This window comes from Saimiri boliviensis, chromosome 7 (genome assembly GCF_048565385.1).
Source record: "Saimiri boliviensis isolate mSaiBol1 chromosome 7, mSaiBol1.pri, whole genome shotgun sequence".
NCBI classification, from domain to species: Eukaryota; Metazoa; Chordata; class Mammalia; order Primates; family Cebidae; genus Saimiri; species Saimiri boliviensis.
This window is the reverse complement of record NC_133455.1, coordinates 20172069-20195668: the sequence shown is the minus strand read 5'-3', so window position 1 is coordinate 20195668 and position 23600 is coordinate 20172069. Positions and strand designations below refer to the sequence as shown.

Here is a 23600-nt window from a genome sequence, read left to right as displayed (position 1 = left end):
CTATGAATGCATTACTTCCCATTGCCACAGATGAGAGAACTGAGGTTCAGACAGGTTAAAGTCATTGTGCCCAAAGTCTTGCAGCTGGTGAGTGGCAGAGCTGGGATTCAAACCCTAAACTGCCAGCCTTCAAAGCCTGTGCTCTTAATCTCTACCCTGATGCCTCAGTGCTTCCTTGTCCATTTAATTAAGCTCCATAGGCGCATATTCCCTGCCCTGTCTTGCTGTACAGTCCCAGGCAAGTCACTTAGCTTCTCTGAGCCTCAGTTTCATAATCTGTCAAATGGAGGTAACGCAAACGATTCCTAGTTGTGATGAAGGATCATAGAAATCTGCCATCTCCAGTCTATTATGCAGTTCTCAAGCACTGTGACTTCAAGTGGCATCACCTCCTGGAAGAACACACTGTCGTACTCTCATTCCCTCCTTTGTCAACTGATCCCTCCTTGAACCTCACTCTTCTCCTATTCTTAGTCCCCCGTGTACTGCCAGCTGATTAAATAAAATCATTTTTGAAAATCGTAAGTGTCCTCCGGGCATGGTGGCTCACTTCCGTAATCCCGGCACTTTGGGAGACCAAGGAAGGCAGATCACGAGGTCAGGAGATTGAGACCATTCTGGCTAACACGGTGAAATCCTGCCTTTACTAAAAATACAAAAATTAGCCAGGCGCAGTGATGGATGTCTGTAGTCCCAGCTACTCAGGAGGCTGAGGCAGGAGAATCACTTGAACCCAGGAGGCAGAGGTTGCAGTGAGCCAAGATCACACCATTGCACTCCAGCCTGGGCAGCAAAGTGAGACTCTGACTCAGAAAAAAAAAAAAAAGTGAAAAAGAAAATCAGAGGTGTCATGAGTAAGGTTTCTTAGTGCTGATGTAGAAGAACAAAACAGAACTGTGACATGAGAATCACTGCAGCTATCGTTAAGTGCTGCCTCTGTGCCCAGCAGTTGCTAGATGGGCCCAGGTTTTCTGAAGGGCCAGGTAGTAAATAGCAAATAGTAAAACAGTAAATATTTTGGACTATCCAGCCTCGGTTGGACTCTTCATCTCTGCTGTTGCCACATTCAAGCAGCCATAGACAATACATAAATAAATGGGTGTAGCTGCATTTCAATAAAACTTTATGAACACTGAATTTCATAATTTTCACATCACAAAATAGTCTTCTTTTTTATTGTTCTTCTACTGACTTTTTTTCCTTAACCATTTAAACACATTAAAAAGTACAAAAACAGTTGGGTGCAGTGGCTCACACGTGTAATCACAACACTTTGGGAAGCCAAGGCAGGCGGATTACTTGAGGTCAGGAGTTCGAGATCAGCCTGGCCAACATGTTGAAACTCCATCTCTATAAAAAATACAAAAATTAGCTGAGTGTGGTGGCGAGTGCATGTAATCCCAGCTACTAGGGAGGCTGAGGCAGGAGAATCGCTTGAACCGGGGAGGTGGAGGTTGCAGTGAGGCAAGATCATGCTACTGCACTCCAGCCTGGGCTGTAGAGCAACACTCTGTCTGAAAAAAAAAAAAGGTATAAAAACAAGCAGAGGCTGAACCAGATGCAGCCCGTGTGCCATGGTGTGCCAGTTTATTCCAACATTTTATTAAGAAAAATTTCCAAGCAGGCACGTTGAAAGAATTTTGCAGTGAACAATCACCGACATACTCACCAGGTAGATTCTACAGTTAACATTTTACTGCACTTGCTTGATTACACATCTTCAATTTCTTCCTCCTCCTATCCACCCACGCATCCATCTTATTCTTTTGAGGCAATCGAAGATTCTTTTTCTGCCAGGTGCGATGGTCACACCTGTAATCCCAGCACTTTGGGAGGTCAAGATAGGTGGATCACCTGAGGTCAGGAGTTTGAGACCAGCCTGACCAACATGGTGAAACTCCGTCTCTACTAAAAATACAAAAATTAGCCAGACATGGTGGCACACACGCCTGTAATCCCAGCTACTCGGGAGGCTGAGACAGGAGAATCACAAACCCAGGAGACAGAGGTTGTAGTGAGCCAAGATTCATTGTACTGCTGCACTCCAGCCTGGGTGACAGAGCAAGACTCTGTCTCAAAAAAAAAAAAAAAAAAAAAAAAAAGACTATTTTTCAAAAAGAAACCAGCAGCAATTTCTTCCCAGGCGAGTACACAGTGATAAGTGAGTCGGCCTAAGCAGACCGGCAAAATGAGAGGGAGTACCTGCAGGTGGCCACTGGCACTTTTTATATATAGGCAACAAACAATCGTTTTCCAAGGAGAACAGCAGATGATTTGCTACTGGATCAACCAAGAATAAATACGTTTGACAATAGTAACAGAATGTGTAACAGATATTCTGAGACATTTTGTTACACCCACAACTGTGGGTGACCTATTGCAAGCACCCTCCAAAAAACTCCTCTGTTTAAGATTTTATCTAGCCGTGAATCCAACATTTTCTCATTTATTTGCTTATTACTTTTTTGGTCCATCTTCTTTTGTAGGAATATAAATTCCATGAGAACAAGGGCCTTTCACTTACTCACCACACATGTTCCGTGCTAGAGAAGTGCCTACCATACACTCAATAAATAAATAAATATTTATTTTTGAGCCGCAATTTCCCTCTTGTCACCCAGCCTGGAGTGCAATGGTGTGAATTGGCTTACTGCAACCTCTGCCTCCTGGGTTCAAGGGATTCTCCTGCCTCAGACTCCTGAGTAGCTGGGATTACAGGCACCTGCCACCACACTCAGCTAATTTTTGTATTTTTAGTAGAGATGCGGTTTCACCATCTTGGCCAGGCTGGTCTCGAACTGCTGACCTCAAGTGATCCACCCGCCTTAGCCTCCCAAAGTGCTGGGATTACAGGCGTGAGCCACTGCGCTCGGCCTCAATAAATATTTGTAAGAATAAGGAATGGATCTGTCTTCCACATCTCATAAGTGGTTTTTTATACCTTTTTTTCTCTATGTCCTGCTTTCCTGTAATCTCGGGTAATTTCCTCCGTTCCATCTTCCAGTTTACCAGTTTTATCTTCAGATATTAAAAAAACTGTATATATTCAGCCTATCTATGGAGAAGATTTGGTTTTTCTGTTCTTCTTTGGTTTTATGTTGCATTATTTTTTCACTTCCAATGTGATGGTGGTGGTTATTGATTTTCTTAACTGTTCTTATTTTGTGGGTATGATGAATAATTAGGAATATAATGAATAATTATAATGGATATAATATCCAATCCCTCTGAGGATGTTAATTATATATTTCTAAGACTGTCTTAGTCCAATTTGTACTTCTAAAACAGAAAGCCTCAGACTGGGTAACTTATAAAGAACAGAAATGTATTTGTCATAGTTCTGGAGACTGAGAAGTGCAAGATCAAGGCCTGGTCTCTAGGCTTCCAAGATGGCACGCTGAAGAATGTGGTGGCTTGTGGAGGGAGGAACGCCATGTCCTCACATGGCAGAAAAGCAGAAGAGAATGAACTCATCCCTGCAAGCTCTTTTCACAGAGGCCGTAATCTGTTCATGTGGGCAGAGCCCTCATGACACAAACAGCTCCTGCTACAGCCCATTTCCCAGCTGCTGCACTGGGGATTAGGTTTCTAACACATAGATTTGGGGGGACAAATTCAGACCATAGAAGGCTCCTTCTCCTTTATTGATTATTTCCATGTCCTTACATGTGAGTTTTAATGTTTGTAGTGTTCAATCTCCCAAAATAATTTGGCAACTTTGGATGTGTGCTTTTTGCTCACTGGGGATGTGCTGCTTGTCTCCCTGTGAAGTCAGTACCTTCTTACTGCTGCTGGAGTCAGAGGTGAGGAAGGAAGAAGTGCCAGGGACAAGTATTTTGCACACAGGGCTTCCTGTTCTTTCCAGATGTGGTCAGGTATGCTGGGCACTTCCCTGCCTCTCTGCCCCATCCTCACTGCTCCCTCCCAGGACAGGCATTTCTGCTTCCTATTATTCAACACAGAAAAGCTGGAGCAGGAGATCACATGTCCTTAGAGGCTGCCATTACTATGTCAGCACAACTGACAACCATGACCATTAACCTAGGGTCTCTCCTCCTTCAATCTGTTGTGGATATCAGGAGACCGCAGAGACCAATGGGTGAAACAGGAGGATTTTACTTAGGTGCACCGGCTCTGTGGATTTGCATCTGAAAACTGAGCAAAGGACAGAGAAAATGGGCTACCTTTTATACATTCAGGATGACGACGTAGTAGTTAACAGGTTTACAGACACCAGAACAAAGAACAGTTAATTAATGTGTAACATGTCTTGTGATGTACTTTACATTGAAAAGTAACATTCTTGAGAAACACATTTTGCAGTTTCTATCTGTTTTGTGATCTTGTAGCTAACCAGAGTAAGAAAAGCAGGGATTTTTAGATGCCTGGGAACTTTGTTAAGAATGTGGGCAGGATAAATAAGGGTTAAATGGTTTGCAGGAAGGCAGTTTAATATTTTTGCATAAGCAGAGCTGAGGAGGAGATACTATATTAAACACTGTACAACACAGTAAACTTTATTTTATTATGCAGCAATTACAGACCATTGTTATTATTTAATTTCTCTCTTCAAATCCACTCCCTGGAGCCTGCAGCTCCTCAGAGCCCCTTCCACTCTGCATAGGCACCCTTCCTTTATGTGTTTTGGCTGCAATTTCCTCCTTCATCCAATCCCGTATCTCTTTCGGGGATCTCAGTTTCCAGTTCACCCAGGGTACCTCTGTTTAGAACCCAGCAACACTGTTAAAGTTTTTCCATCTCTTTCCCGCCATTTCTAGAGGCTTGGGATGGACGTGGAAGACTTGTGCGTGTGTTCGGTCCACTTTCCTGACCCAATCTTGACCCTTCTGAGTTTCATCTTCTGAAAATGCCTCAAACATCCTGGTCCCGTGACTGCACTCTTTCTCAGTTTCCAACCCTGTTGATTTCCAACACGCTTTTAACACGTCTTTGCTGCTATTTTAATAGGATCTTGAGTGTGTGTTCAATCACCATCTTGAATGAAAAGTTTCTAAAATGGCCTGTGACTCAGGAAGATGATGATTAATGGGCAAGCATGAAAATCATTGCTGAATTCCAAGATCATGATTAATGGGCAAGCATGAAAATCATTGCTGAATTCCTTGACTTAAATCCCCACCACAACACCTGGCCTACAAAATAGTCTCCTGCCCATACTTGAATAGTCCAAGTGATGCAGCATTCACTCCTCAAAACATTACCTGTGTGTACATACTACAGACCCAGTGTCTCTCCCTCACATTGACCATGACCTCTGAAATTCACTCTCTGATCCTATTTCCTTTCAGTTAAGGTGCAGACTTGAGAAGCACTAGCTAAGTGTGTTACCTGAATTGTATTCAGAGCTAGAGTAAACGCTGAGTCCCGGTGCTGAGAGAACAGAGGACCATTGAGTTTTTTAATAAAATGGGGAGGAAGGAGATAGGCTATGGCTTGGGCCAGACCTGGCGGAGAGCTCAGGTGTGCAGTCTCTGGGAACCTGGGTGGAGAAGCAGCAGGAAATAAGCAGAAAAAGGAGGAGTCAGGCCATGAAGACAGAATCGCAATGGCCCTGGATTCAAAGCTCCACTCTGCAGTTTATGGCTTACAGTTGCTCAGCCTTGTGCCAGTTCCAAGAGGATATTTCCCTACTGTAGCTTTGTCATGTTTTCATACGTAGTATTGTTGTGCAAGGTACCATTCTAAACTGACTGACTTTCCTTCCTCCCTTCTCCTCCAAAATAATTTTTAATTCTTGCCGACGGACTTTACAATCACGTGTTTGAAGTTTTCAAAAATGGAATTTTTATTGGAATTGCATTACAGGCATAAATTATTTAGGAAGAGCTGGCTTCTGAAGAGAGCAGCGCTGTGGACTTGGGCTGGGTTTTAATCCGGCCAGACAACTTTGCATCTGTGCTACCTTGGACAGGTACCTAGTTCCTCTCTACCTTGACTTCTCCATCTGTCAAATGGGTGATGATAATAGCACCTACACCATGGTTGTTGGGAGGAGTCAGTGAGATTCTCCAGGTGTACCTTATCACTGGTGGTGGGAGCAGTGTTTAGAACGCAACCCTCAGCCAGAGAGCAAGGTAGGAGTCATCCGTTTATTAAATCCTGACTTTGTTTTTTCGTGTAAAACTTGTACTTTTCTGAAATACTCAAGAGTACGTTACTCAATATATACTCATATGTTCTGTGGACTTTTTGCTGTCCGGACATTTTATTAGGTTGTGATTAGTTCATTGGAGCTGGTGGGGGCAGCGACAGCTGATTAGGGACGGCTGGAAGCGGGGAGATGAAGGAGAAGAAGCCGTAGCTAGAAAGGGGACCAGGAAATGGGTGCCAGGTCCCAGAGCTGCTAGAGAGAAACGAAACTGAAAGCGGGGAATTTCCGTAAGTTTCCGGGAGGAGGAGAGGAAGCTGGGGAAGGCAGGGTCTCCAGCATCCGTCCCCCTTTCACGCCCCGCGCGGGACTGAGGACCTAGGACCCCGCCCCTCGTCCCCCGCCCCCCGCACCCCCGCCGCCCCCCGCACCCCCGCCCGCGCCGCACCCCGCACCCCGCACCCCCGCCTCCGGCCGACGCCGGGGCCAGCGAGGGGGCGTGGTGGGGAGAGCCGCGCAAGGAAACGAAACCCGAAACCCAGAGGCGGCGGCGGAGCCTTGCTTCCTCTGGCACCTGAGCCGGGCTGCCATGGACGTGTACGGCACGCGGGCCGCCGCGCTGGACGGGTTCGTGGCCAGCAGGCTGCAGCCGCGGAAGGAGTTCGTGGAGAAGACCCGGCGCTCCCTGGGCACCCTGGACGCTGCCCTGAGAGCGCGCCGAGGCCGTCCTGGTGCCGCTGTCCCGCGGGTGCTGAAAATCGTCAAGGTGAGGTCCCACCTCAGGCTCTTTATGTGTCCAAAGGGGACAGTCCTAGGAGGACGCTTAAGCCTCACATAGCCTTACGGTGGGGGTGGTTTTATACGGCTTGTGCGCTTTTCATTCATTTCTCTACCAGATACTTCCAATGTGCCAGCCCTGTGCTAAGTGCCCTGAACATACCAGCCAGGTAGGTACTCTTAACCCCCGCTTGACAGATGGAGAAACTGAGGCACCGAGAGGCACAGTGATGTGTCCAATTCTGTAAGAGGCCTAGCCGGGATTCAAACCCAAGTAGCCTGATTCCTGCATCTGGGCTCTCAGAGGCTGCCTGTCATCCCTTCGTTCACCCACTCACCCAGGCATTCAAACAGACCATGGGCCTCAGGCTATGCCAGACCCTAAGGACACAGAAGTAATAATACTCCATAATAGCCAGAATAGCCCAATTTATTGAGACATTACCAAATACCAATGAAAATTATCTCATTAAATGAGTATTATCTCATTTAATCCCCACATTCAGTGAAGTAGGTATTATTGTACCTGTTTTATGGATAGGGAAACTGAGGCTAGACGCTAAACTACTGCTCTGAGTCACTTTTCTTTTCTTTCCTTTTTTTCTTTTTTCTTTTTCTTTTTCTTTTCTTTTCTTTTTTTTTTTTTGACACAGGGTATTGCTCTGTCACCCAGGCTGGAGTGTGGTGGTGCAATCTCAGCTCACTGCAACCTCCACCTCCTGGGCTCAAGTGATCCTCCCACCTCAGCCTCCCAAGTAGCTGGGACTATAGGTGCACACTACCGTGCCCAGCTAATTTTTTGCATTTTTTGTAGAGAGAGAGTTTTGCCATTGTTGCCCAGGCTGATCTGGAACTCCTGGCTCAAGTGATCCAAAGTGCCTCTGTCTCTCAAAGTGCTGGGATTACAAGTGTGAGCCACCACACCCAGGTAATTTTTGCATTTTTTGTAGAGATGGCATTTCACCAGGTTGCCCAGGCTCCAAGTCACTTTTTGTCACTTCAATACAGCCACAATGCCGCTGTGACCCCAGGACACTCGCAGATTCAGGGAAGAGGCAAGTCATGAACTATCTTATCCTCAGGGTAAATTTGGGGGTGCCAGGAGTGGTCGAGGGAACCTGGGTGTGACAGAGCAGATTTGGAGGTTGTCAGGGGAGGGGGTGAAAACAGAGTAGAGATGGCCTCAGAGCACCTAGTGGTTTGCTGGGGCTGGCTCTCAGCTTGGGAGGTAGGGAAGGAGGAGGAGAGACTTGTAGCCAAGGAGGTGTGAAGTCCTGTTTCTACCTCGGAGATGGACAGGAGAGATTTTTGTGCAGCAAGAGAAAGCCCTGGCATCCTTAGCTTCCCTGGAAAGGGGTGCAGAGGAGGGATCTCTGGCACAATCTCCCCGTGCTTTCATTTCCTCCTCTGTAAAGTGAGCACATAATGGTACCTTCCTTCCGGGGCGATGAGGAAGGTTCAGTGAGATGAGAGTGTGCAGAACGTGCAGGAGGTGGCCAGCCTGTAATAGTCCCTGTTCCCACGTTGTCAGCAGGCCCCACATTGTGGGAACTGGAAGTAAAAGTCCTGGCATAATCATCGGGATAAATAGGGGTCCCAGTTTAGGGCCAGACTTACTCCTGGAGGGCTCAATGAGACGTCAACAACCACCTGCAGAAGCCTGGCCTGCAGACCCCGGCTCAACAATGGATGGATGAATGAATGCTCTCTCACACCTGCTTCAGTGATACAGGTGGGCTAGGGATGGCCGCTGGCTGCTTTCAGAGGGTGAAATGCAACCAATCGACCCAGACCCTCTGTCCGTCCACACATTTATTCCATCAGGATTTTACAACAGAGGTGCTAAGTTAACACCCTTGTGGATAATTGACATGGTTAAAAGAATAGTTTTATGAAGGATAAAAATGTTAGGTTCTGGGACCAGAGTAAACACTACCAACAGGTAATTCCCCTTTGATCTTTCCCTGAGAGGACCACCCAGCACAGAATTTACATGAGTAAATAGTAAGAGTGGAAACAAAGGGCTGTGGGGTAAACAGACTTAACCTGGGAAGGCCTTTCATCCTCTCTATCTCTTTCCTATGCTAATATTCATGAGGTGGCTGCCTTCAGCATGCCTCAATAAAACCTTTTGGCCTTCCAAAAGGTTTGAGATTACAGTCTGTAACTTTTCCTGATATTTAATACTTTGCCAGCCACACCAAGTGAATATCAACAGCTCAATCCTTGTTCTTGCTGTTTACTGGCTGTGTAACTCATTTCACCACTCTGAGACTCACTGCCCATGTCTGCAACCACGTGTAACTACATCACAGTTGTTTTGTGTTGGAAGTGAGATTAGAGATGTCAGATCCCAGATGCAGAGCAGTGGCTCTGGCAATGTTTAGGAGTTTCGTTTACAAATCCTTAGGCTGGAAGCTTTGCCGAAAGAAACGCTGACCAGACAGGTCTCGGAAATTCAGTGAGTCATACCGCAGTTCTGTACCCATTCTGAGCAAAGAATGTGAACATATGTTCTGCAAAGCAGAATTTGTTTTACCTGTGGTCTTGGGTTTTTCAAAAGTTAGTTGCCAACATTTAAAAATCATGGATTTAGGCCTGCCGCGGTGGCTCACGCCTGTAATCCCAGCACTTTGGGAGGCTCAGGAGGGCAGATCACTTGAGGTCAGGAGTTCCAGACCAGCCTGGCCAACATAGTGAAACACTATCTCTACTGAAAATACAAAAATTACCTGGGTGGGAGTGGTGACACGCACCTGCGGTCCCAGCCACTCAGGAGGCTGAGGTGGGAGAATCACTTGAACTCGTGAGGTGGAGACCACAATGAGCCAAGGTCGTGCCAGTCACTCCAGCCTGGGTAACAGAGCAAGACTGTCTCAAAAATAAAAATAAAACAAAAATTATGGATTTAGCCTGGCATGGTGGTGCATGCCTATAGTCTCAGATACTTGGGAGGCTGAGGTGGGAAGATCACTGGAGCCCAGGAGTTCTAAGCTGCAGTGAGCTACCATCATGTCTGTGAATAGTCACTGTACTCCAGCCTGGGCAACATAGCAAGATCCCATCTCTTAAAAAAAAGTGGAGGCTGGGCGTGGTGGCTCATGCCTGTAATCCTAGCGCTTTGGGAGGCCAAGGCAGGCAGATCACATGAGGTCAGGAGTTTGAGACCAGCCTGACCAACATGGTGAAACTCTGTGTCTACTAAAAATACAAAAATTAGCTGGGCATAGTGGCAAGCACCTGTAATCCCAGCTACTCGGGAGGCTGAGGCAGGAGAATTGCTTGAACCCAGGAGGTGGAGGTTGCAGTGAACCGAGATTGTGCCATTGCACTCCATCCTGGGTGACAGAGCGAGACTCCATCTCAAAAAAAAAAAAACAAAAAAACAAAAAAAAAAAAACGTAAAACCTAGCCAGGCATGGTGGCATGTGCCTGTAGTCTCAACTACTTGAGCGGCTGAAGCAGGAGGATCGCTTAAGCCCAGAAGTTCAAGGCCACAGTGAGCTATGATTGTGGCATGGCATTCCAGACTGGGTGACGGAACAAGACCCTCTTTCTATGGGAAAAAAACAAAAATGAAAAACTATGGGTTTACATATTAAAATTGCTTCTCTTGAAATCTCAAACCTGGCTCTGCTGGACCCACATTCCCGCACATGGCTTCGATGCCTACAGCCTTATGGCCACAATTTCTCCCCAGCACACTCGCCTCGCTCAAGTTGCCTGCCAGGCTGCAAGGGCACTAGAATTGTACAGTGTGGAATTCTGAGTTACCTTTCTTTGCCTAGGGAGGCTCCTCTGGCCGGGGCACGGCTCTCAAGGGTGGATGTGATTTGGAACTTGTCATCTTCCTCGACTGCTTCAAGAGCTATGAGGACCAGAGGGCCCTTCGTGCAGAGATCCTCAGTGAGATGCGGACATTGCTGGAATCCTGGTGGCAGAGCCCAGTCCCTGGTCTGAGCCTCGAGTTTCCTGAACAGCACATGCCTGGGGCCCTGGAGTTCCGCCTGACATCCAGAGATCCTGAGGACTGGATGGATGTTAGCCTGGTGCCTGCCTTCGATGTCCTGGGTGAGGGGTTCCTGGACCATTCCAGGATTGGGGGCAAGATCATTGGGAATAGCAGAGGGCTTCCAATTCTAGCCCAGCCACCGTTGCTGTGTGACCTGGGCCATCCTCTACCCCTCTCTCAGCCTCACTCTGTGTACCAAACATGTTAGACTTGTGCTAGACAAAGGCAGAGAAAGTCCACATCCTCCTGGATCTGTGGTCCTGCTGTCAAGACACTTGGTCCTCCCACAGGCATCTCGGAGTTTCCTTCAGCTACTGCCTGGAGCGGTTACTTCTCAACCCTTCCACAAATACTCCCAAAAGCTAAGCCAAGTAGACATGTGGCCAGCAGTCGGGGTCTGGGGACAAAACCAGAGTTCTGCAAAATCTTGTCTTATATCTTGAAAACATTAATGTGATTTTTGCATTCTTCTTCGTAATATACCTATGCTCAAGTTAAGATGAAAAATATACCTCTGTCCCCTCATCTGTAAAATAAGGATAATAACAATGGGGATAATGATAATGTTATAGAGTTGTCAGAAGAATTAAATGCATTAATATATGTAACAAACTTGGAAGTGTGCCTCGTGGCCAGGCGCTGTGGCTCATGCCTGTAATCTCAGCACTTTGGGAGGCTAAGGTGAGGGGATCGCTTGAGCCTAGGAGTCCAAGACCAGCCTTGGCAAAATAGCAAGACCTAATCTCCACACGTAATTTTAAAAAATAGCCAGGTGTAACAGTGCATGCCTCCCTGTGGTCCCACGACTGGGGAGGCTGAGGTGGGAGAATTGCTTGAGCCCAGGCAGCGGAGGCTGCAGTGAGCTGTGATTTGGCCACTACGATCTATCTGCCTGAGCAACAGAGTAAGACTCTTCTAAAAAAGAAAGGCAAGAATGTCTAGCTTGTGATAAGGGCTGTAGAGTGTTCGTAATTACTATTCTTATTGTTCTTTCTATTATGATTATGATTATTATTTGCCTTGATGATCTGGGGGATAGCTTTATCCTTTGGGCAGATAGCCACATTTCCCTATGCCTGGTATCCCATGCCTAGTGTGTCCACTTACTGGGTACATATACACACACATGTACATACTTTTTCTTTTTCTTTTTGAGATGGAGAGCAGTGGTGTGATCTCAGCTCACTGCAACCTCTACCTCCTAGGTTCAAGCAATTCTCCTGCCTCAGTCCCCCAAGTAGCTGGGACTACAGGTGCCACCATACCTGGCTAATTTTTATATATTTAGTAAAGACAGGGTTTCACTGTGTTGGCCAGGATGGTCTCGATCTCCTGACCTCATAATACACTGGCCTCCGCCTCCCAAGGTGCTGGGATTACAGGCATGAGCCACTGCACCCAGCCCACGGACACATTTTTAAGACACTCTGTCACCCAGGCTAGAGTGTAGTTGTGTGATCTTGGCTCACTGCAACCTCTATCCTGGGCTCAAGTGATCCTCCCACCTCAGCCTCCCAAGTAGCTGGGAGTACAGGCACACACCACTTTTGGCTAATTTTTGTATTTTTTTGTAGCGATAGGGTTTCACCATGTTACCTAGGCTCGTCTTGAACTTCTGGGCTCAAATGATCCACCTGCCACAGCCTTCCAAAGTGCTGGGATTACAGACATGAGCCACTGCACCCAGCCTAGGTACACATATATTCATCACACTGGTTACTACCTATTAAATGCTTAACTATTCCAAGAACTTGACAGGTTTTATCTCATCGATTATTCACAACAAACCTGTGAGGTCTCTACTGTTTCAGCTTTAATTTCACTAATGGGGAAACAGACTCAGAGACATACAGTGACCCACCCAAAGCCACACAGCAGGCAAGCGATAGTAGCAACCTCGGGGAATTATGGAGAGTGTTTACTTCCCCCAAGCCATGCCTGTGGGAGAGGTGCAGGAAAAGGCACGTAACGTAAAGTCCACCAGCTCTGAGCTCAAATCCCGACTGCATGGCATGCTGGCTGTTTAACCCTGGGGAAAGCATGGAATTTCTCTGTGCCTCAGCTATCAAATGGGGTGAAGAATTGTACTTGCTCCATAGGGTTGTGGTGGAGATACATGTGAAAACCTTCCACCTGGTACCCAGTAGGCAGTAAGTGTGTGTGTGTGTGTGTGTGTGTGTGTGTATATATATATATAGATATATATATGTATATTTTCAGAGACAGAGTCTCGCTCTGTCCCCCAGGCTGGAGTGCAGTGGCACAATCTCAGCTCACTGCAACCTCCACCTCCTGGGTTCAAGCGATTCTCATGCTTCAGCCTCCAGAGTAGCTGGGATTACAGGTGAGTGCCACCAGGACTGGCTAATTTTTGTATATTTTTAGTAGAGTCGGCCAGGCTGGTCTTGAACTCCTGACCTCACATGAACTGCCGACCTTGGCCTCCCAAAGTGTTGGGATTACAGGTGAAAGCCATCGCAACCACTGCTAAAGGATCGGGACTTTTTGCCTTTTATTTCTTAGGCATCAGTTTCCTTTCCGTAGCACCCTTTAATTAAGGATATGTAGAGTGGTGTTTTGAGGAAAGCTCAGGGAGGAGAGAATTGCCAGCCTGCAGGTACTGCTGACTCAGCTGGAAGCATCTTTGCTGTTGAACCATCTTGGAAGGTATCTGCTCTGCTTCGAGCTGGTGCTCTAGGTACTGCCCGGCCATTTGGGATGGAGGAACTCTCCCACTGCATTCTGGAGTGCTGCTCTTCTTCCCTGCTTCCTGAAAAGCTCCAGGCTCTCTTCCCAGTCCCCCAACTGCCATGTTGCCAGATTTCTTCCCCTCCAAATTCTTCCCATTCTCTCTCAGCACCCCAGGCTGAGCTGGGTACCAGCACCATCCCCCATCCTGTCCTCAGCACCATTCCTAACTGACAGTGCTTCACACCAACAGGTCAGGTCGCCTCTGGCATCAAACCCGAGCCACGCGTCTACTCCACCCTCCTCAACAGTGGCTGCCAAGCGGGCGAGCATGCATCCTGCTTCACAGAGCTGCGGAGGAACTTTGTGAACATTCGCCCAGCCAAGTTGAAGAACCTGATCTTGCTGGTGAAGCACTGGTACCGCCAGGTGAAGCCACTTGGAAGGGCTGCTCCAGACATGTGACTATTTGCTTTATTCTGTCATAGTCATGAAACTATTGTCTTACATTTAGTGGCCATTCATGTTCTCTTTCTGGGAATTGTCTATGTCTCTTGTGTGTTATTTTCTCTTGGGTTACCTGTCTTGTTATTGATTTGTTGAAGCTCTTTATATGTTGTGGATACTAATCCTTATTTCGTTAATATAATGCATTCTTCCAACATTCTTCCAGTCTGTGTCTTGGGCTGTTGCTTTGTTTAAAAGTTATTTGTCAGACAAAATATTTAAATTTTAATGTACTTAGATATATCCTTTTAAAAACGATTTATTCTTTGGGTGTCTTAAGAAGTCTTTTCCCATCCTGCCAGGTGTAGTGGCTCATGCCTGTATTCCCAGCACTTTGGGAGGCCAAGGCAGGTGGGTCACCTGAGGTCAGGAGTTCGAGACCAGTCTGGCCAACATGGTGAAACCCTGTCTCTACTAAAAATGCAAAAAAGTAACCAGGCGTGGTGGCGCATGCCTGTAATCCCAATTACTTGGGAGACTGAGGCAGGAGAATTGCTTGAAAACCAGGTGGCAGAGGTTGCAGTGAGCCAAGATTGCACCACTGCACTCCAGCCTGGGCGACAGAGCCAGACTCCATCTTAAGAGAGAGAAAAAAAAAAAAGTCTTTCCCTGTCCTGACTTTGTAAAATGATTCTTTCCTATTTCCTGCCATCAGATTGCTTCCCATTGTATTTCTTTTCATATTCAGGGCTTTGGCCTAACTGGTATGGTATGAGGTAATATGTAGTCAGTATACCTTGATCCCCAGCCTCAGGGCTGCTCCCTTGCTCTGTTCATGTTTGTTGACAGACTCTTCTGTGCTGAGGGAAGTATGCCCAGCTCGTGTCTAGAGATGAGGGAACAGGCTTCCCCAAAATCTTGCAGTGCATGGCTTGGTCCTTCTGACGGACTGGTCATCATAAGGAGGTCTAGCTATAAGGAGATTCTGGATTCCAGTTCTGGCTCAGCCATCTTCTTGCTGTGTGACCCTGGACAAGTGTCTAGCCTTCTCTGGGCCTCTGTTTCCTCCACTTGCACATAAAGAAATACATGCGTCTGTAAATCTTACTCAGCTTCTTCCCACATATGATTCTCCAGGGGTAGAAATACTAATAGCCTGGTACTTCTTAAAAGGGCAAACTGCTGGGTATGGTGGCTCACGCCTGTGGTCCTCTCTCTGCAGGAGGCTGAGGTGGAAAGATCACTTGAGCCCAGGATGTCAAGGCTGCAGTGACCTATGACTGAGCCTGGGCAACAGAGGGAGACCTTGTCTATAAGTTAATTAATTAATGCAACGATGGAGCCAGCCTATGTGGGTGTTAGAAAGTCTATCTTGACCTGGGTGGTGGGTACATATGTGCACCCAGGTGTGTTTATAACCCCACAGAGAGGGGGTGAGGGAATGTGGAGATGCTGGGTGCCCCAGGCCAGGTGGGTGAGCTGCTGGCAAGCTGAAGCATCCACTCTGGAGTTACCCAGAGGCCCGGGATTCTGGCCCTGGCATGGAGTAATCCCTCCCTGGTACATGGAGATCCCAAGCATATGATGCACAAGTAGAAATCATGCATTTTGGGAGGGGGCAGCAAGGAGGGAAGGACAGAGTCCTGGCCCACTGCCCCACCCCACTCCAGGGGCGGAAGCGTGACCATTCGGTGCCCTTCTCCAGTCAGCCACGCAACCGGGACCGCAGATCTGTTTGACCCTTATTTGAGGATAGATAGCAGTTTCAGACTACCCTTGGCTTCTCTCAGACTGCTCCTTGCCTCCTGGGGGCTTGAAATTTACACCCCTCCCTCCCACTACTACCCCATCGTACGAGCCAACCACTTTGCCGAAGCCACCAGTGAGGGCTGCTGAGAAATGCCACTTGTGATTGAAACAGGGTTGGAACACAGCATCTTGTCCCAGGCTCAGCCTGGAAGGTCCCCAGTCTGGTTCTGCAGAGAGCTGGCTCTCTTTCCTCCCCTTCATCCTTCTGAGCCCCCTGCCATGCCCTCTCACAGGTGCTCCCACAGAGGTTGCAGGAGGAGATGCTTCCCCCGGTCTATGCCCTGGAACTGCTGACTATCTTCGCCTGGGAGCAGGGCTGTAAGAAGGATGCTTTCAGCCTGGCCCAAGGCCTCCGGACTGTCCTGCACCTGATCCAACAGCATCAGCACCTGTGTGTTTTCTGGACTGTCAACTATGGCTTCGAGGACCCTGCAGTCGGGCGGTTCTTGCAGCAGCAGCTTGCGAGACCCAGGTACCTCCTAATATCCCACCACCTGCTCTCCTGTCCTGGGGCCAGGGGGAGATAATTAACAAGGATAAAACCGGTCACATCTGCTGAGGACTTGAGTGTGGTCCAAAGCAAAATGCTGCATGTACACATTTTAATTCACTGGATTCAGCCCAGATGCACATTAGAATTACCTGGGGGAGTTTTAAAAAATATACCAGTGCCCGAACCCACATGTTTTATGTGTGAATGTTTTGCCGATGTATAGCAGAAAGTGAACATTCTGATGACTGTGTGAAAAGTACATGCTTAGAAATCACCACCCAGAATATTTCCAGCACCCCACACAGCCCCTCTCAGTCAGTAACCTTCCAAAAATAACCCCACTTACATGTTTATAATTACAGTTGTGCTTTTTCTTAAATCTTATTTAAATGGAATCATGCCACATGTACTTTTGTGTCCGACTTCTCTTCCTCAAGATTGAATCTTTGAGATTGAGCTGTATAGTTGTGGCTCATTCTTTTTTGTTGCTGTATAGTATTCCATTGTGTGAATTTATCAAAATATGTTGTCCATTCTATGATGATGGACATTTGCGTTCTTTCTGCTTGGAGCTATTACAAATAGGGCTGTTATAAACATTCTTGGACATGTTTTTCAGTGCAGATGCGTGTCTGTTGGAAATATTCCTAGGAATGAAATTGCTGAATTGTAGGGTGTAACGCAGAGTCCTTGAGAGTGGATCCTGTTATCTTGTGATTCCGATGTGCAGCCAGAGTTGAGAACCATTGCTCCAAGTTAGTCTCTATAATGGCTCATCAAGGCAGGCATTGTTGCTATCTTCATTGTGCAGATGAGGAAATTGAGGCTCAGAGAAGGTAAATCATCTGCCCCAGGTCACACAGCGGGAAAGTAGCAGAGATGCACTTGGAACCAGGTCCGTTTCACTCCAGGGCCCCTGATCTTGACTTTCTTGCTAACCAGAACCTTCTCGTCGCTCTGAAATTGCAGGCCTGTGATCCTGGACCCAGCAGACCCCACCTGGGACTTGGGGAATGGGGCAACCTGGCACTGGGATTTGCTAGCCCAGGAAGCGGCATCCTGCCTTGACCAGCCGTGCTTTCTACAGGGGGCAGGGGGCCCAGCGCAGCCCTGGGAATGGCCGGTGAGTGAGGGGGTCCCAGGACCCTTCGGTTTTGCACTTTCTGTGTCCAGTGTTTTCTGAGCATCTGCTGTGTGCCATATGGTGTAGAACAGGCTTTAAAAAGCAGGGGCAGCCAGGCACGGTGGCTCATGCCTGTAATCCCAGCACTTTGGGAGGCTGAGGTGGGTGGATTACCTGAGGTCAGGAGTTTTAAGGCCAGCCTGGCCAATATGGTGAAACCACATCTCTACTAAAGATACAAAATATGGTGGTGGGCACCTGTAATCCCAGCTACTTGGGAAGCTGAGGCAGATTTGCTTAAACCCGGGAGGCAGAGGTGGCAGCGAGCCGAGATAACGCCACCATTGCCCTCCAGCCTGGGTGACAGAGTAAGACTCCATCTCAAACAAGCAAACAAGCAACAAGCAGAGGCAGCAGGCATGTAAAACAGTCCAGTCACCAAGCCGAAACTGCCCGGGGGAAGGAGGCCTTTGTTTGTCTGCAGTTACTGTCTGCCCACCAGGCCTTTCTGCCCATCACGAGGGGCCCCATTTTGCAGTTTATCCCGTCAGAAATGCAGCTTTTTCAAACCTGCCCAGAGATGCCATGTGGGTTAGCCGTGGCCCTCCCAATTCCGCTCGCTGAGCCTCAGTCACCCTGACTGTACAAAGGGCGGGAGCTGGGGAGAGAAGGCGTCAGGATGATGCAGAAACCTCTGCACCTGAGTGAGGCAGCTCCTTCAACGACCTTCCAGGGCCTTCCATGTGCCGGGCGCTCAGGTTTGAGCCACCCCATCCAGCTAGACCCTAACCAGAAGACCCCTAAAAACAGCAAGAGCCTCAATGCTGTGCACCCAAGAGCAGGAAGCAAGCCACCCTCATGCCCGGCTCCCGGTCCCGCTGGGGCAGCCGGTGTTGTCCCCTCTGTGCGGGGAATGGCCTTAGATCTGCCTCAGATCCCCACCAAGGAGCTGGACCGCTTCATCCAGGACCACCTGAAGCCAAGCCCCCAATTCCAGGAGCAGGTGAAAAGGGCCATCGATGTCATCTTGCGCTGCCTCCGTGAGAAGTGTGTTCACAAAGCCTCAAGAGTCAGCAAAGTGAGTTGGGCCACTGGAAACACAGGGGGACCCTATCAAGGGATCACCGTGGGGAGGGGGAAGGAGTTACAGCGATGGAGCTGAGGCTGGGCTGGGGAACTGGACAGCCCAGGAAGGATGGTTTGCTGGTTTAAATAAAACGGATTTAAGTGCCAGCTTAGTTTTTTCCTTTTTTAATGATACTGTTTTTAAAACACTATTACAAGAATCAGATTGCTTTTCTCCTCTGCTCAAAATCCTCCGTGGTTTCACAGGGTGCAGAGGAGGCTTTGTTAGAAACAGATGCTCAGCGCTGCAAAGAAAAATTAGCACTAAGACAAAGGATCTTTCAGCAATACAATTTTTACTTCCTGGACTGCAGGAAGGGTACCTTCGCTAGCCCTTGTGCCACGAGAGTACAATGAACAAAGGAAAACACACAGATTTATCCCTTACGCATTTGGGGTGGTCGTTCCTGCTATGTCTGATCGCTGTTGGCTGGAGCCAGACCTCACAATCTAAACTAAAACCCAGTTGGCCAAAAACTTTAAAACTTTTCTAAACAGGTAAAAGCAATGAGAGCTGGGACATGCCTGTGAGCACGTCCAGCACGGATATCTTGGTTAAATACAAGGACGTAGAATGTACCTCATGCCTGCAAGCATGGCATGTCTAACAGCTACATGGGATAGAGCTTCACAAAGTTATTGGCACACTTATTCTTTAACAAGAAAGGAAACTTTAAAAAAAAGGAACTTTTCTACTTCCCGCAGGCTTCAAGTCCCGCAGGATGGGCCCTGGTCTCCCTCTGTCTCCTTCCACTGAGGCCTGACCACGCAGGTTAAAATCGCAGTCTTGCACTCCTGGTCCCCTTTCTGCTCTGCACAACGCTTAGCGTTTTCTCCAGACCTACTGTTTACTGATGGTCCCTTCCTCCCCTCCCCCAGCCAGCATGTAAGTTCCAGGAGAATAGAAATTTTTTATCCTCTTTTCTTCTTTCCTTCCTGCAACAAACATTTAGTGAGCACTTACTGTACCGGCATATGTGTGCTACCCCGTGTGATATCCCATTACATGTAAGTGCTCACTAAATGTCTGTTGCAGGAAGGAAAGAAGAAGAGAGGGAGGGGATTGTTGGAAACAGGGCAGCAGAGCGCAAATGCAGGCCCTATTTGGCCTTGGGACCTCAATTTGCAGATGTGCATTCAGTAGGCGCTGCAGAGAGGAGGATAAAACGTTTGGTCGCCGCCCCCATTATCTGTTGCTGCAGATTGGTCTGGCTTTGCTCAGGCTTCATGGATCAGAGGGCAGGTGCAGGCAGGTACAACCTGACTCTCTGCCGTGATTCTCAGAGGCCACAGGACCCAGGCAGTCCACCTCTGTCATAGTGCCCAGACCTGACATCGGCGAGAGGGCAGTTTCCAGGATGTAGATGGGGTGCAGGTGATGGGATCGTAGTCTGACTCCCAGGCTCCTAGAAGGTCCCCGGTCAGAGCTGTTCTTCTCTCCACAGGGGGGCTCATTCGGCCGGGGCACGGACCTAAGGGATAACTGTGATGTTGAACTCATCATCTTCCTCAACTGCTTCACGGACTACAAGGACCAGGGGGCCCGCCGCACAGAGATCCTTGATGAGATGCGAGCGCAGCTAGAAGCCTGGTGGCGGGACCAGGTCCCCGACCTGAGCCTTCGGTTTCCTGAGCAGAACGTGCCTGAGGCTCTGCGGTTCCAGCTAGGGTCCACGGCCCTGAACAGCTGGGCGGACGTTAGCCTGCTGCCTGCCTTTGATGCTGTGGGTGAGGGCGCCCAGCCTGTGCCTTGGAGGGTGATAGGGACCTCAGGGAACCGTCTAACAGGGGTGCCGTCCTCTTTGTGATCCTAACTCTCCTGCTTGACCAAGCTTTGAAAACTACTTTGAGCTATTGAAAGTAATCATCACCATCAAATCTTAGAACTAGTGCTTTAACTTTGCAAAAATTTTAATTATGAAATGTCTCAAGCATACAGAAAACTACAGACATCACACACCCATGTTCCCCAATTCAGATTTAACAAATGTTAACAGTAGACATATCTGATTGGTATTTTTTTAAAAGAAATGTCTCATGTTATATTTTTCTTCCTTATTTTAGAGGGTTTACTTTATGGTTCATTTTTTTTTTTAACTTTTGGAGGTGAATCTTAGCTTAGTAACTGTCAGTTTTAGTCAATGCAATTAAAGCTACCCATTTCCCTTTCAGTAACACATTAGCTATAGGGCAAATCTTTTGTTTGACAGGTATAATTTAGTATTATCATTCCAGTCTCAATGCTTTGTACTTTTAACTATGGCATTATTGTTTGTTCTTTCATCCATGAATATTTGGAAGTAGCTTTCCAAATAGATATTTTGGGATTTTGTTTGTTTTTCACATTTACTTATTATCTTTTTTTTAGATTGTAGTCAGAAAACATACTCTATGTGGTATCAATTCTTTGGAACTTGTTGGCATTTTCTAGGTTGCCCATAGTTGAAAAGAATGCATGCTTTCCAGCCAGGCATGGTAGATCATGCCTGTAATCTCAGCACTTTGGAAGGCGGAGGTAGGCAGGCCACTTGAGGTCAGGAGTTCACGACCAGCCTGGCATAGTGAAACCCTGTCTCCACTAAAAATAGAAAAAAAAAAAAAAAAAAAAGTCTGGCCTGGTGGCATGCAGCTGTAATCCCAACCACTTGGGAGGCTGAGGCAGGAAAATTGCTTGAACCTGGGAGGTGGTGGTTGCAATGAACTGAGATTGCACCACTGCACTCCTCCAGCCTGGGAGACAGAGTGAGCCTCCATCTGGGGAAAAAAAAAAAAAAAAAGAGCACATGCTTTCCATCGTTGAATGCAGACTTCTATACAGGTCCTTTAGATCTAGCTTATGATTTTTTGCTCAGATCATTTTTTGTTTGGTCTCCCAATTTCTGAGTGAGATATCTTAAAATTTCCTGCTCTGAACGGAGATTTATCCATTTTTCCTTGCAATTCTGTAAAGTTTTGCTTTTAATATTTGGAGGCTATGTTATTGAGGACATATATGCATATAATTATTATATTATTGGATTGTTCTTTTTATCATTAGGTATTAATCTTCGTGATTCCTAAAAGTTATCTTTGTCTTAAAGTCTCTTGTCTCACATTAGTTGAGGGCAGTCCTCTTTTGTCAGCATTTTCCTGGTGTACCCTCTCCACTCTTTATTTTCAAGCATGTGTTATTAAATTGTACCCTCTATAGGCATCACAAAGCTAAAAGGCAAAAATGAAGCAAGCAACAATAGTATAATGCTTTTCGAGGGTTTACTAATATCTTAGAACTAAACTACCAGACACTAATAATAGGGGAGATGATTCCTTTTGTGTTTGTTTCTACAGTCTATGCAAATTAAAACCTATTAATATAATTAACAAAATTTTTTTACCATTGCTACTTGATTCCAGTTCTCGCTTCTGGATTCTGGATTCATTTTCCTTCTTACAGATAGACATCTTGTAGTACTTTTTCAGAAAGGATTTATGAGTGACAGATTTTTCTCAGGCTTTGTCTAAAACCCTTTCTGTTTCACCTCCATGCTTGCATTGATGTTTGACACTTGTTTTCCCTCAGGTCCGCTGTCTTCTCACCTGTTGTTGCTGATGAGAAGTCTTCTGTCGGTTGTTGATTTTTTTGTTGTTGTAATGATCTATTTTTTGTTTGTGCGTGTGGTTTTTTTTCTGTTGTTGTTGTTTCTTCATTTTGTTTTGATTTCCCTAAGACTTTCTCTTGGTTCATAGTATTTTTCAGTTTCTCTTTGATAGATCTGTATATGGATTTCTTTTTAATGTGTCCTCTTTGAAATGTGCTTTCCCTCCTGAATCTGCGAGCTCAATTCTTCCTTTAGTTTTAGAGAGATGTCTTCCAGTAGCTCTTTGAATACTGTCTCTCCCCTATCTCCTCTGTTCTCTACTTCTGGAACTCCTGTTTCTTAGCTCATCCTCCACAGCTTTTCATCTCTCTCATTGTTCCCATCTCTTTGTCTGTCAGGGCTGCCTGATTTTCAGTGGCTCAGACCTGTCTTCTGGCTTATAAACTTCAAATAATGTCTACTCTGCTGCCTATCCTTAATGTTTTTTATTTCAATTACTTTTTCATCTCTAGAAGTTCTGTTTCTCTCTTTCTTAAATCAATCTGTTATTTGTTCACAGATTTCAATTCTTTCATTGTGGTTTCAGTTTCTTTTATGTCTTTAATAATTGCCAGCATGCTTATTTTAGTGTCTCAGATTGTCCTATTACCCTCAAATTCTCGAGGCGCTAATTTTCCTATTTTTTGTGTCATCTGGCTCTCCCTCATGGTCCATCATGTCCTCATGTGGTTTGTAATTTTTTATTGTGAACTCATCTTTGGGGTCTGTGGAGTTTTTGTTGTATTTGCTTTTCCAGTGGAAGTTCCTTGTGCCTTGGGTTGGAGAAATATTCCTTGGGGGACCAAGTTTCCATTTTGCTTCTGCCTGGACTCCAAGAGTTTCACTAATTCCCAGGCTAGATTACGCATTAATTTCATAGTCTGGGATTTCCTCACCATGCAGATACTGTAAATTTGGACTTCACATCCACATCTAGCACAGGATCGGGGTCCTAGTTTCTCACAGGGGATTTTCCTTTACCCCCACCCAGAGCCCTAGCAGCAAGCTTCCTTGAAGCCCTGTTCTGCCAGTGGGTAACTTCTGCAGTCACCTTTCATGAAGAAGGCATTTATTTATGCCTTCTTTCATGAAGAAGACAGAGGCCAGTCTTATGAAAGTGAGCAACGAGACTCAATTCTAGCTTTCTCTTTGTGTCTTGTTTTTCTTCTTCTGGAGGATAACGTTAATAATACAAATAATTACTGCTTACTGAGCACATGATGTATTCTATGCACTGTTGTAAGCACTTCACATGCAGATTTCAATTGATTACTACAATAGCCTTAGAAGGATAGGTGCTATTTTTGATCCCCTTTTACAGATGAGGAAACTAGACTGGAAGAGGCAAAAATTACCTGGCATGGATTTGAATCCAGGCTTATCAGCCTCTAATCCTCACT

The 23600-nt window shown here is 46.7% G+C and overlaps 1 protein-coding gene across 2 annotated transcripts in view; it reads left to right on the top strand.

The window, feature by feature from the left end:
• The first annotated feature begins 6639 nt into the window (after positions 1-6639).
• Positions 6640-23600, top strand: part of OAS3 (2'-5'-oligoadenylate synthetase 3) — a 32470-nt gene continuing 15509 nt past the window's right edge. For both annotated transcript variants that reach the window (XR_012518338.1, XM_003932233.4), the window contains exons 1-7: positions 6640-6875; positions 10675-10957; positions 13840-14015; positions 16076-16314; positions 17305-17458; positions 18192-18536; positions 20029-20311. Coding sequence is in view for 1 of the 2 variants with exons in the window: in XM_003932233.4 (XP_003932282.3) it covers positions 6699-6875; positions 10675-10957; positions 13840-14015; positions 16076-16314; positions 17305-17458; positions 18192-18536; positions 20029-20311 (1657 nt within the window). In the remaining variant the exon portion in view is untranslated. The remainder of the gene's footprint in view (positions 6876-10674; positions 10958-13839; positions 14016-16075; positions 16315-17304; positions 17459-18191; positions 18537-20028; positions 20312-23600) is intronic.